The sequence below is a fragment of the Equus caballus genome, chromosome 18 (genome assembly GCF_041296265.1).
Source record: "Equus caballus isolate H_3958 breed thoroughbred chromosome 18, TB-T2T, whole genome shotgun sequence".
Classification (NCBI taxonomy): domain Eukaryota; kingdom Metazoa; phylum Chordata; class Mammalia; order Perissodactyla; family Equidae; genus Equus; species Equus caballus.
The window spans coordinates 10,450,881-10,464,377 of NC_091701.1; the positions used below are offsets into that span (position 1 = coordinate 10,450,881).

The 13,497-nt window shown below is 56.9% G+C and overlaps 1 protein-coding gene across 5 annotated transcripts in view; it reads right to left on the reverse strand.

Moving 5' to 3' along the window:
* The window catches only part of GLI2 (GLI family zinc finger 2), a 251,033-nt gene that overhangs the window by 35,790 nt on the left and 201,746 nt on the right, over window positions 1-13,497 (reverse strand). For 4 of the 5 annotated variants that reach the window (XM_023622733.2, XM_070241767.1, XM_070241769.1 and 1 more), the window contains one exon: window positions 2,978-3,180. In XM_023622733.2, coding sequence (XP_023478501.2) covers window positions 2,978-3,180 — 203 coding nt within the window. Of the gene's footprint in view, window positions 1-655; window positions 2,951-2,977; window positions 3,181-13,497 lie in introns of those variants that run through there. The other variant, XM_070241770.1, reaches the window with a different exon arrangement.

The window sequence follows — 13,497 nt, forward strand, 5'->3', positions numbered from 1 at the left end:
CTGGCTCAGTTTTCCACCTGTAAAATGGGGGCAAGAATATTCACCACCCAAATTACTGTTAAAAACGACAGTGACAGCTAACACTGCTGAGCGCTCGCTGGGTGTGTGCAGGTGCAGTGCTGAGGGAGTCACGCTCATTCTCTAATCTCACTGTCCCCACCACACTGAGCCGAGGGGCACTGGTGCCATTCCCCTTAGAATAGAAGGACTCTGGCACTTAGAGTTAAAGATCTTGCCCATGGTCACACAGCAAGGAGTTTAAACCTGGAGCCCAAGTTCTTGACCCCGTGCCTCACGGCCTCTCAGCTATTAGTCTTGGCAAATATCAGAAGAGATCTCAGTGCGCTGGGCAGTGAGAGGAAGCCGGTCAATGGAGCAGCCATCCCCCTTCACCCTCTCCTGCTGGATCCTCGAGAGAGCCTGGCCTGCAGCCAGGCTGACGCCCACAGCCTCTGTCTGCCCTGTCCCTGCCTGAAATGCCCTCCTCCCATCTGCCTGCCTGTCCGCCTCCTCCTTGAAGCCCTCCTGGATGCCCATTCATCCTCAGTGCACACACGGTCTGCCTCAGATCGCTGATGAACTTTCTAGGCCTTTTGTGGGTAGGCTCTGGGGTGGCACAGAGGACGCACGGGTCTGTCATGCTATCTCTACTCACTTGGGAGCTTGGTCCAAGGCCAGCAAGGCCTCAGGGTATCTGGTTCACCCCTTGCTGGGGTCAGGGCCATGCCAATTAGTCCCTGCTGGCGATGAACCCATCCCTGCCATCTCAAGGGGCTGGGGCCGGGGTAAATGGGTGCGGTAGGAGCCCCATGGATGTTTATGTGGAGGTCAGGCATAGAATCAGTGGTCCATCAATTGAAAGTCTCTCCTTCAAGGGCCGCCCTGTCTCACCACGTGGCTCTTCGTGGGCTATACCACTGTCGGCCGAGACCACAGTGTCCTTGATTCATCGGATCTCCAGGAGGGCCCTCTTCCTCGTCTCTCCTCCAGACATCGTTCAGGACCCTCTCTGACCCGGGCCTCGGGACAGCTGCCAGGTTCTTCCTCCCCCCTAATCCCACCTTTACCACCTGCATTAGTTTCCCAGGGCTGCTGTAACCTGTTAGTACAGACGTGGTGATAATTGCTGTTACAACAACCGAATTGCATTCTCTCCCCGTGCTGGAGGCCAGAAGGCCCAAATCCAGGTCAGCAGGGCCACACTCCCTCCACAGCTTGCAGGAGAATCTGTTCCTGGCTTCTTCCAGCTTCTGGGCATGCCCGCTTCCTTGGCCTGTGGCCACATCACTCCCGTCTTTGCGCTGTCTTCTCATCTATGTGTCACTTACAAGGACACTTATCGCTGGATTTAAGGCCCACATGGATAATCCAGGATGATCTGTTCATTTCAAAATTCCCAACTGAATCATATCTGCAAGGACCCGTTTTCCAAGGAGGAAACGCTCTCAGGTTCGGGAATTAGGACATGGACCGTGGAGCCCAGTATGCCATGTGTAAACGTCGAGGCTGAGACAGCATGTGGAGCCTGGCCTGCATCCTCACACTCCGGGCGAGCCCATCGCCTGCTGAGTGGTCAGGAGAGGTGTGGAGAAGCACGGTCCACTTTCCAGGAGATGGTGGCTCAATGTGGACACAGCCAAACCCTTCAGGGGACCCCAGCTCACCCAAGGCCACTCAGGAGACCCAAGCAGAGTTCAGAGCTGGGTTCCAAGCCTAAAGGGCCATGTGAGAATGGCCACATCTTGGCTGGCTGCTTTCACGTCCTGTGGCTGCAACCATTCGCCTTGTCTGGTTTCTCTTTGGTGGCAGCCAGGCAAAGTGCAGACTGCATGGCCAGGAAGATGGGCCCAAGGCTTCAGGGGGCCTTTCTGCACAGTCAGAGGCTGGAAGCCTTTCCTTTGTGAAGCTCCAGCCTGAGCCTTCTCTGATGCAGGCCTCGGCTTCAGCTTGCGGTCACGCTGAGCTGGGAGAGGACATATTCCCCTTGGTGAGGATGGAGACGGTGATGAGGGACCCACTGCTACATGTGTCCTGAGCCTCTGCCCATGGGCTCAGGGGCACATGCTGCCCACGTCCTCTAGCCTGGAACTGACTCTTGGCCAAGAGGGAAGGTTTTAGTGGATAGATTTTGAGAAGGGGCAGCCTGGTTGCTTTTGAAGATGGCAATGAGGAGCTGGCGGGGCACTGTGGGGAGCACGGGGCAGTAGATAATGCCTACTCCATGCTGGGGGTGGGGTGGGAGCACTCCCCAGGAAGACAGCACAGGCGGGCCTGCTCCCAAATATGCTGACCACTGTCTAGTATGAGCGTGCGTGCGCATGCATGTACGCATTGGTGGGGTGGGGGCAGGGGCTAGAAGTATATAAAATTTTATACCATATTTTGAAAAACATGAAGACCATATTTGCACCACGTGACCCTGCCCTTTTTTGTTTCAAATTAATTGGATGGGGTGGCCATGTGATCTCCTAGCTGGGCCAATCAATTCTCTCCCAAGCATCTGACCCGGGAGACAACGAGACACTGGTGCTCATCCGGGGAGCCTTCCCGGGAGCCATGTGGAGGCCGTGTTGCTCTGCAAGGGGCCATAAAGCAGAGAAGCAAGCAGAACCAGCCCTTCCTTCTGCTCTGGGGCCCAGGAGACACCCCAATACAACATCCCCTTAACTTAACACCAGATTCTGCAGACTCTGGTTTATTGCAACCAAAAAGCTCTCACTTAGGATAGGACCTACATGGTTAAACAGACCTTACTATTATTATTCTACAATTTGTAGGAAAAAGGGTGTTTACAAATAGCTCTTAAATGAGGGCAAAACCCAAATTCTCTTGGCTTTCACCATCATTCACTTAAAAACCTGTTGTTCATGGGTAGCGGGGAGGAATGCCAGCCTACTCACTATCCAGGGGGCTGAGGCTGGGAATCCACAGTGTCAGAGTAGCGGCCCGGCCGCCCAGCACCCCAGGCCCTACTCACCGTCAGCGGGGCTGAGGCCCCTGGCCGCAGAGATGGCGGGGAGCGTGGGGCTGCTGTGCACAGCACGGAGGTAATGCTCCATGTGGGGGCTCACGTACGGGTGGGGGGTGTTGAAGGGGGACTCCCCAGGGCCGGCGGGGTGCGGGGAAAGCCGGATCAACGAGATGTCGGAGATGACTGGGCTGCCGCTCAGGGCAGGAGGCCTGCGGAGACAAAGCGGGGCATTCTAAGAAGGCATGCCTGCTGCAGCGGGCGTGCAGAGAAGCCCGCCAAGCAGCAGAAGCAAAGGGGCAAGGTGCACTTTTAATTTATACACTGACACCCCTTGGTCACCCTTCATATAGTCTGAACTCTTGTACACTAGCCAGCGAATGCACTGACAGCTCCCGCATGCTGGTGCGGCTGCTCACCCACCAGTCTTGCGCTGGAGATAAAATTCTCTGCACACGTGGGTGGATTTGCTAGACCACGGGCTCAGCGGGACACACACGTGTGCAAGCTGTCACTCCTGCTTCCCCAGTGCCTGCTCAGGGCTGGACAGATAGCAGTAATGAATAAATCTCTGTTAAATGAACGAATGCATGACTTCTACCAACATGTATGCAAAAGAGAACAGGAAAATACGAATACCAGGAGTAAGATGCAAAGAGCTCATATCCTTAACAGAACTGAGAAAAAGAGAGGGAGAAGGAGAGGCCCTGAAGGTGGAGAGTTTTTGGCTTCATTGGATAATCACTGGTATGAAGCGCTCAGTCACGGATCAGCTGTGAAGGAGAAGACCAGGATTCAAGAAGAGTTTTGAAACGGTGAGCCACCACTAAAATTTTGGAACATCCTTTTAGCTCTCCTTACATGAAATTCCTTCTAACCCTAACAGAGGGTCCCTTCTCGGATGCCTGCCACCAGTCAGGTGAGCACCTGGCTTGGTCCCCGTGGTCCGGGCTGGCGTGGCCGCCGCCCATCTCTCTGTCCCCTGGTCAGCCCTGAAGGAGGCACCAACCGCATTCAACACAGAACGGGCCTTTCCACCAGGCCTCTCGCCTGGGGCCTCTAAGCAGCCATCAGCATGCTGACCGCGGGGGTGTTCCGGGTCGTCTACTCCAAAACTCGTCCATTAAAGAAAAATCAGACTTCAGGGGCGAAGTAGCTGTGAAACCACAACTAAGTCCGCGGGAACCACATTTACCAGGTTTTAATTTTCAATTTCTCAGACAATAGGGGTCTCTCTGTGGTTTGACATAGCGCAAAGAAAAGAACATTTGTTCGAATCAGACAAACTTGCATTGGAATCTCAGCCTTTACCGGCTCCGTCACACTGAGCAAGTAATTCAACCTCTCCACGCCTCAGTCACCTCGTGGGGAAAATGGGGATAAGAACCACGTCTGTTTCCCTGGGTCGCCCTGAGGGTGAGGTCCCCAGAACAGTGTCTGAGACGTGGCCTTCAGGGAACAAATGAGAGCTGTAATCAAAACATTAGCACCGCACTTTGGGGCAAAACCCAGATGCGACCGGGAGGCCCTGGAAGTCCCCACGTGGGCCAGATGTCGGATGTGTGAAAGGGCGCCGTTAGCACCGGCCACTTCAGAGAGGGAACGGCTTGTCCACTGGCTGGAGCAAACCAGAGATAATTACTGATTATGTTCAATCGTGCATGAAAACTGCTTACAACACGGTGCAAAGCAGGACCCAACAGGTGACATCCAGATGTCCTGACGTCTGGGTTTCACCGGCTCCCCACTCAGAGGCTGCTCCAGTGGGCCTGGATACAACAGTCTGCTACCCTTGTTTCTGTGTTTGCAGATGTGAAAGTAGTGGACATGCAGATCCAACGGCCCTGCCCAGCCACTTCCACGCTCTGCACTGGTGCCCACGTCAATTCTCAGCTCACATGCCTGCCTGGACCCTAGACCTTGTTGCGTAAATTCTTTCTCCTCCCTGTAAGCCCAGGTGAGGGGACCCCTTGGTGACACCCTCCCTGAGGCCCCTCTCCCAGTATGAGCTCTCTGCTCCCTGCTCGCCCGGGGGTGCGGCTGGGAGGTCCATCTCCCAGGTGACCCGTTCTGCCTGGGAGCAGGGCGTGTTCCAGGCACCTCTGCATACCAGCACCTGGCAGGGAACTGGCCCCCCGCAGGTGCTCAGAGGTGTTTTCAGGACCAGTGATGGCTCCCTGCCTGTGTGCCAGGCACTGAGCTTGGGAGGAGGGACCCTTTAGGCTAAGTCCCGAGTCACAGCCCCAGTCACACCTTTAGAGGCCAGTCCGCCTGTGCGGGAACTGCCTTAAGTGTGGTGGGCTTAAGACATGGTTTGCTCTGGGCAGGGGTGCCATGTTTCTGGTGGGGCGGGCAGAACCAGAGAAATTCTCCCTCTCACCAAGGGTGGGTCCTGCTGGCTCGGGCCTGCTGACCATGGCCTCACAGACACACATTCCTGCAGGGGGACAGGTGTTCTGTGAAGACGAGACTCAGGGAGACACTGCCTGTGGGTCGAGCCTGTGGGGCAGGGAAGAGACCTCTGTCTGATCCCAGGCACAGATCTGGGGTTGAGGGGTAAACTTCTGGAAGGCTGCGTGTAGTTCAGTAAAAGGCAGGCCTTCTGGAGAAGGGTGAGGCACTCCTGACCACACACCCCTCGCTCCTCCCCGGACACTCGAGACAGGGGAGGTTCTGAGGGCCTGCAGGACGCTGGCCAGGGGGAGGTCAGGGCAGCCTGTGGTCACTGAAGCCAGGGGCCCTAAGTGGCCTCCCCGGCACCAGGGTTACCCTGGGGGATGCACAGACCATAGTGGAGGCGCCACGAGAGAAGCCAGTGACTATATGGGGATTTAAAGGAACACGTTTAGGGCACATGGCAGCCCTGGTCTGTCCAAGGTGACCGCATCCCCTGGCCAGAGGAGCCTCTCCCAGGCAGGAGGCAGTGACGTGTTGTCATGGCAACATGCACACCCCCTGAAGGGCTTCCCTGCGTGGTTGGAATCCGGTCCCTCTTCAGAACTTGGTGGGGGGTGGCAGGTGAGGCCTGAGTCCCCTCAGGGAGGAACTGGGACTTCTGTCTCCACAGGTCACCACCGTTTGGGGGAGGGTGAGCTCTGTTGCCTCCTTCCCACCGTGAGCCGTCACCAAGGAGACAGGGAACGTTTCTTCCAGGGCACCCTCCTCCCTGTCTCGGGCCCGGGCTCAGGGGGAAGCACCAGGAGCTCCTTGCAGGGTGCCCGGCTGACCTCGGATACGTCCACTGGGAGGATGCGTGAACACAATCGCCCCTCGCCCCTGAGGACTCTGGTCCAGGGAGGAAGTCACGCCTCCATGCCGTGCGGCCAGAGACACAGCCATGATTCAACCCAAGTCCATCCCACTCCCTCCCAGGACGGTGCTCCCCCATCCCAGGGACGGCCCCACCCAGAAAGAGAAGGCTGCTGAGGACTCCCTGCCCGCCTGGTGTGACGGGGCAGGAAGCTCGCAGAGGCTGCCCTGCCCGAAAACAGATTCGACACGGGACGGCAGTGAGACGGGTCAGCTCACAGGCTGATGAAAGGGTGTGCCAAACAACCCCTTGCCGGGGAAGGCACAGCAGCACTGGGTTCTGGAGACTGCTCAGGGGGCCGGGGCCTGGAAGTGCTGGGGCAGGACCCTGCCCCTGGGCACTGCCTGCACCTTCCAGAGCACTGGTCGCCTCATTAACCCTGATCCTTCCCACGTAGCTGGGTGGCCTCCGCCAGGATGCTGCCCCTCTCTGGTGCCTCACCAGAGTGGTAGAAAAAAGACCAGTGCTGAGCACTGAGCTAACAAGCGTTAACACCCTTCCCTCCCCTCTCAGCAGCAAACCAACTGGGAGTGTGGAGCATCTACTGACCTGGGGACCCAGTACCCAAGGCCACAGGCCCACCAGCCAACACAGCCACAGATGACTGTTCAGATACCTCCTCTGGGAAACCTCCCCAGATGTCCCCTCTGCACAGCATCACTTAGCTGTGCCCTTACCTGGCACCTCCATAAGATAAAGCTGACTACATGCCAGCCATAATGGGGCCACATGCACGTATTTCCTTTCTAAATCTAGGTTAAAAATTCACACAGTAGGCACTTTTTGCCCATTTTACAGATGAGAACACACCAGAAAGGCGTGGCCTCTTGCCCAAGGTCACTCAGAGAGCAGGTAGTTGAACCACAAACCAAGCTGGTGGGTCTGGGCTGGGGCCTGTGCTGTGGCCATCCCCTCGGCAGAGAAGTGGGTGCTCTTGATGACTGTGGCTCTGTGTGAGTGGGGCTCGGGCGGGCGCAGGGTCAGGGAGGGGCAGTACCTGAGAACAGAACGGCTTTCTCCCCACCTGCTTCAGCTCCCTTTTTTGTCTTCAGCCCCCTCCTACCCCATCACCATGCACAGTCCACTCCAGCTCTCAGGAGGGAGTTGAACCTCTCCCTCACACTGTGTGGTGAACAACTGATAAGGATCCACGGCCACACATGTTCCAAGAGTTGTCATTTTGACAGACCAAACAAAGCCAAAGGAATGAATCTCAAATGGCAGAATTCCAAGCATTATTAATGCATGTGGGGGAAGAGAGGGCTTCCCAGTGGCCCTGAAATCACACCAACATTGCCAAGCTTCAAAGCAAGTCCCTCAGGGACTAGAGCTTCTCTTTCTTGGATGCTTAGGCCCATCCCAGGTGCAAATGAGAGTCCCCGTGCATACCGGGTGCTGCCAGTCCTTGTGAACAGATGACCGTGCCCTGGGACCTCATCAGGAAAGATGGCTGCTAGTATAACCTGAGCCACTGCAGCTGACCCCCAGCAGCAACCTCCCACTTTGCTTCCATTTCCATGCCATCGGCTGTGGGGGCAACCATGGACTTGGCTGTGGCCCATCCAGGCCTTGAATTCTGGCAACTGCGCAGAGACTCAAGGAGGTGGCCTTGAGGATGGGAGGAGGGGCCAGCTGTGTGAGCTCATTTTAAAAGATGGTCACAGTCTCCTACGTTGTAGATATGCACGTGCACACACTCACACACTTGTAGGCTGCAATCAGCTGGACTAGCAAAGGCAGCCTGTCTGCAAGCTGTTCAGCCTGGATACTACTCTTACGTGCTGCTTTCTCCCCCTCAGTCCAACCCTGAGCTCACCTGATCCTCAGGCTACCAGTTGTTTCTTTGTGTATTTGTTCATATTCCTGACAAAATTGTCCTGAGCACTTGCTCTGGCCCAGGGACCTCACAGCCCAAGTGGAAGAGGCAGACCTGCAAATCAGGTAAGCATTGGGCAGTCTGATAAAGGCTTCAGCAGAGGAACAAATTCCCTAACTCAGCCTGTAAGTGTGAGAGAGGATTCTCAGAGGAGGTGACATTTGGGCTGGGTTCTGAAGGATGAATAGGAGTTCATGAAGAAGTGCATTACAAACAAAGGAAACAGCATGTGTGGTGAAAGGCTGGAGTGTACGGACGTATGTGTGAAGGTTATGCCTTGAGGGGTGGCGCAGAGCCCACAGAGCACTTTGGGCTGGATCTGTATTGGACCCTTTCTCTTCTTCTGCTGGGGGTGGGGCACATATGACCCGAGCCCAGCTGATCAGACCATTCCATATGCCCCGGCACTGTGATCAGTTCAGAAATGCGAATGTGCCCAACAGCAGCTCTGGCTGGAAGCTTTGGGAAAGAAGTGTTCTCTGTCCACAGGAGGTGCTCTCTAGGAAGGATGATGCAAGCATGGAGCTGCGGGGGGCCTTGAGGGGAGGGCCCAAGAATGAAGACTGAGATGACAGATAATCAGAGCTGAGAGCTGTAAAACCAGCGTCTTGGACTGAGTCTCTGGCTACAGATGCAGCTTCTCTAGAAGTTAGTACCCTTGGCCTTTTCAGTTATCTGAGCCAATACATTTGTTCGTGTGTTTAAGCCAGTTTGAGCTGAGTTCTTCTGTCTTAGGCAACTGCCAAGGCCGGCCACGGCAAGCCTTGACTAGGACACCACCCCCTGCCCGGTGATCCAGGCCCAGCATCCTGCAGAGACCCGAGCCATCGTTCCTGGGGCTTGTCCACCCTCCTGCCTGCAGGCCTGAAGGAGAGGGCGGAGAGGTCCTGCCTGCAGCTGCTGGGGCTGGAGAGGGCAGCTGCACCGCCCTTCCATGTGTGGGCACAAGGCACAAGTAGGAGGGTCTGGGAAGAGGAACCGCCAGCTGCCTCCTGGCCTCCTCGTGTGTGGGTGTGCACACACACACATGCACATGTTGGTGACAGGCAGCAGTGGCTGGTGACAGGCTGCACCCGGCTGCCTCTGTCGCCGTAGAGGACTCCTACGCTTCCCCCTCCCAGTTGGCGCTGGCCTGCTGGCCGGCCCGGCTCCTCTCCCTGAAGGCAGGCGGCAGCCCAGAAAGGGCTTCTCCTTACAAGGGCTTTCCTCTTCTCTCTTCCCTCCTCCCTCTGGGGAGGGGGCCTGGCAAAGCCCCTGGACAAGATTTTAGGGCCAGGCCCCAAACCAGGCCCCAAATCACGGCTGCGGGGACGCTGCTGCCGAGGAGGCCGTCAACGTTCGCCAACCGCGCGCACCGCACCCACAACTCTGCAGGGCAGCCTTTACACCTCCACCTTAAGGAGAAGTAAACCAAGGCCCAGGGCAGTAATGAGGCGCACTCGAGGCTGCAGAGCCAAAGTGGCAGGGCGTATGGAAGGTGGCCTTTCTGCCTGCGGATTCAGACTCGGTACTTTGACATCTCCAACGGCCCCCAAGAGGCATGCTTCTGCCTCTGCTGTCTCTGCTCTTGAGGAGTTCAGCTTGGTGACCCTTTGCTGATGTCACCTTAGCTGGACCTCACGCTGACCCTGGGGGTGGTGGCGGGGGTGCAGGCTTGGGGAGCCGCTCACACACGTGAGTAAAGCCTGGACTTCCTGGGTCTGAATTACGGCTCTGCACTTAGTGTGGACACTCGCCATGGTGCCCTTGCCTGCAGGCCGGGGCAGTGGAACACACGGAAGGGCAGCTGTGGGATGATGAGCCGAGTAGGGAAAGTGCGGCACTGGGCCCTCAGTAGGTACTCAGCCAGCGCCCACATCTCTTTTCTTAGATTTAGCAGATGAGCAGACAGAAGGAAATCAGAGAGTGGAGGAGTGGACCCAGCCCACAGCTTCCACATCAAGTCCTAGGCCCCTTCCACATGTGCTGGCTCAAGACTTTTGGAGGGAGATGAAAGGAGAGGCCAAGGTGATGAGAACTCTACATGGCCACATGTAACTCAGCGCCCATCTGGCCGGACCAGAGCGAGCACGCCTAGACCCTTGGATACGGGCGCCAGCCCCGGGAGCCGGAATGGCAGGGATGTGTTCCCAGAGGGCGTGTGGCTTCTGCAGGACTGGAGGAATGAGTAAGACTTTGCTCAATGGGAGGAGCCGGGAGGGCATCTGACCCAAAGCACAGCCTGTGCCAAGGCGCACGGGCAGGAACCAACGTGCTTGAGAGGAGAGGACAGAGGCGCGGGGATCTGGCCTGGTACCCCACCAACGGGGCCTGTCTGGAGAGGTGGAACAATGCAGAGCTGAAGGGTGCAAATCCCCCGGCTCAGCATGGCCATCGGGGCAGGTTCTCCCACATGGGGGGCCAGGAGCCGGAAGCAGAGACCCTTGGCAATCCAGAGACACTCCATCCCACGGCTTTGTTCAAAGACCTTCTCCCATGCAGGTCAGTAGGGCCAGAAACAGGAAGGAATGGGCCCCTTGTGTTCCATTGCAGAGACAGCACTACTGAGACCCAAAGCGTCAGCGGCACACCATGGTGAGGTCAGCGGCAGCAGCAGGACTGGAACGTGAGGACCCAGTATCATCCTATCGCAGCCTGGTCGAGGCTACAGGCCTACACACCTCACCTCCGGCCTGCCTCCCGGGTGACCTAAGGCCTCAGTGGCAGCAGGAGACAGCTCACAATCCTGTGCGGTCCAGAGGCAGCTCTCTCCTCAGCATCCTGGGGGCCACTGCCTTGCCTTCTCTCTAGTCCGGGGCACATGCCACACCTGCTCATCGCAGCTTTGCCCCTCCATGTCTGTGCCTCTATCCTGCCCCTCTCCTCTTCATCCCTGCTCTGCCCCATCCTCCCCCTCAGAGGTGCCAGCTCAGGGGCTCCTTGCCCAAGAAGCTCCCAGCCCCACGCTGAGGTCAGGTCCTCACGAGATGCTCCTGTGGAAGGCAGCTCCTTGCCTGCACCCTGAGCACATCCGTCTGGGCTGATCATCAGGCACCTGCGGTGATGGGCTCACACAGGGCCTGTCTCCCCACTGGACAGGCAGCCCCAGCAGCAGGCTCTGAGTCCACTTCTGCTCACTCGCTCTCCCAGCACCAGGGCCTGTGCCCACCAGGTGCACAGAGAGCATGCTCAACATGTGTCTGCCGATGAATGAATGGATGAATGAATGAATGAGGCAGTGTATGCATCCAGGGAAGAGCACAGGCATTGTAGCGGGAGACCTGGGGTCCATCTCAGCTCACTCTTAGCTGTGTGGCTTGGAGCAAGTCACGTGCCTCTCTGAACCTAACAGTTCTGCAAAGAGCAATCCTAACAGTGCTCTTACAAATATGGAGTGAGGAGCAGAGGGGAGGGTTAGTGTGGGAGCTCATAATGTCTCTCAAAGATGCATCCACGTCCTAACCCCTGGAACTGTGAACGTTACTTTATTTGGAAAAAAGGACTTGGCAGATGTGATTCAGGTAAGGATGTCGAAATGAGGCGATTATGGATTATCACCCACATAGTCTGAAATGCCAGCACCAGTGTCCTCAAAAGAGGAAGGCAGAGGGAGACCTGACACAGAAGAGGAAGAGGCAGTGTAGAGGGCTGGGGTGGAGGCTGAAGGATGCGGCCACAAGCCAAGGAATGCTGGCAGCTCCAGAGGCTGGAAGAGGGGAGGCATGGATTCTACCAGAGAGCATGCAGAGGGAGCACGGCCACACTGACACCTTGATTTCGACCCAGCGAGACTGATTTTGGACTCCTGATCAGAGCTGCGAGAGTATAGATTTCAGCTGTTTTCAGCCCCCGAGTTTGTGGTAATTCGTTAGGAGCTAACATAGTAGGTAAAGGCTGGAGTGCGGTAGGCCCTCAGGAAGTGGCAGGCATCGCCACCCTTATTACTGTCATCTTTCTTCTGCAACAGTCAGCTCTTAGAGAGCAGGGCCATGTGTCATTTCTTGTAGCAGCCTGGCCCCCAGTAGAGGCTCCATCAGTGGCAGGCTGGCAAGGCAGGGACTGCCCCCCGTGCCGGGCAGGCACCCAAGCGCTGCATCCCCCTCACCACGCTCGCAGGCTCCGGAGCGTGCCTTCCCGCCCGTCCCCTGGATTCCACGCCCACTGGCTGCCCAGAGCTGAACGCGCCCTGCACGCAGCCCTGACACGCCAACCCCTCCCCCAGGGGACCGTCTGCTCACGTGCACTGGTCCTGCCTTCGGGCTGAGATGCTACCACCCACCAGGATCACAGGGCCATGGGCAGGTCCGAGGGCTCAGAGTGGGGAGGCCGTGGCCCCTCTGCCCTTGTGGGGCCGCTCAGGGCTAGGCACCCACTTTTAGCCACTGGGCGGGTGGCCTCGGGCCCACTGATCTGCTAGAGGGGAAACGATTCCCCGAAGCTGGCCTTGCTGCTCTGAGCTACTCTCCTCCCCCAACTGGGGCCCCCTAGTGCCAGGGTGGGCAGGGCAGGATGCATCTGCTGTCACCAGGGCGGCCCCTGCAGAGCCGGGTCAGTGCCTGCTGCCCTGGGCCTCCTGACAAACAGAAACAGCTCCATCCAGCCCCTCGGGGTGGAGTTCAATCTCCTCTCCAAGGGTTTTGTTTGTTGATTTTAGTTTTGGTTTTTGGTCTTCTGGGGGTTTTTTTGGTATGTGGAACTGTACATTGCCAAGCTTGCTCACCACGTTTTCCACACATTAATTTTAAAAGTCCCAGAAATCACGTCCTCTTCAAAATATACTAAGGGGTTTGCAATCATAAAGGGATGTACAGTGCATCCTTTTGGAAAGCACTGGAGAAATGCCCCTCCCCAAACTGAAGCCCAATTCATTTTCCACATCAATCGGCATGTTGCTTCATGTCAGGGCTGCGCTCTGTCCATGTGGGGGGGAGGGGTCTGTAATGCAGCAAGGAGGAGAACTGTAAACAGGAGCTGGACCACAGCCCCCAGCCACTCACTGATTTGTTGCCATGTTCATGCGTCATTGCCTGGTCAGCCAACGTTCACTGAGTGTGGGCCTCTGAGATGGCGGGGAGCTGCGTGGGTCCGAGGAAGGCTCAGCCAGGACCCCTCAGCCAGGAAGTGGGGCAGGTGGTCGTAAATCTGACTGATAAGTATTACACCAGGTGTGTCTGGTCAACCTCAACATTCCCAGGGTCCACCCTTAATCCACACATGCCCAGATCTTAGCAGAGGACATGAGTGCCCATGAGGCCATAGTGAAGACAGCTGTTAGGGTGATGCTGCTGAGTGGAGAGCCCCAGATCCAGCCATGAGCTCAGGAAATTACAGCCCTCCCAAACCTATAGTCCACTTCGGTGTCTT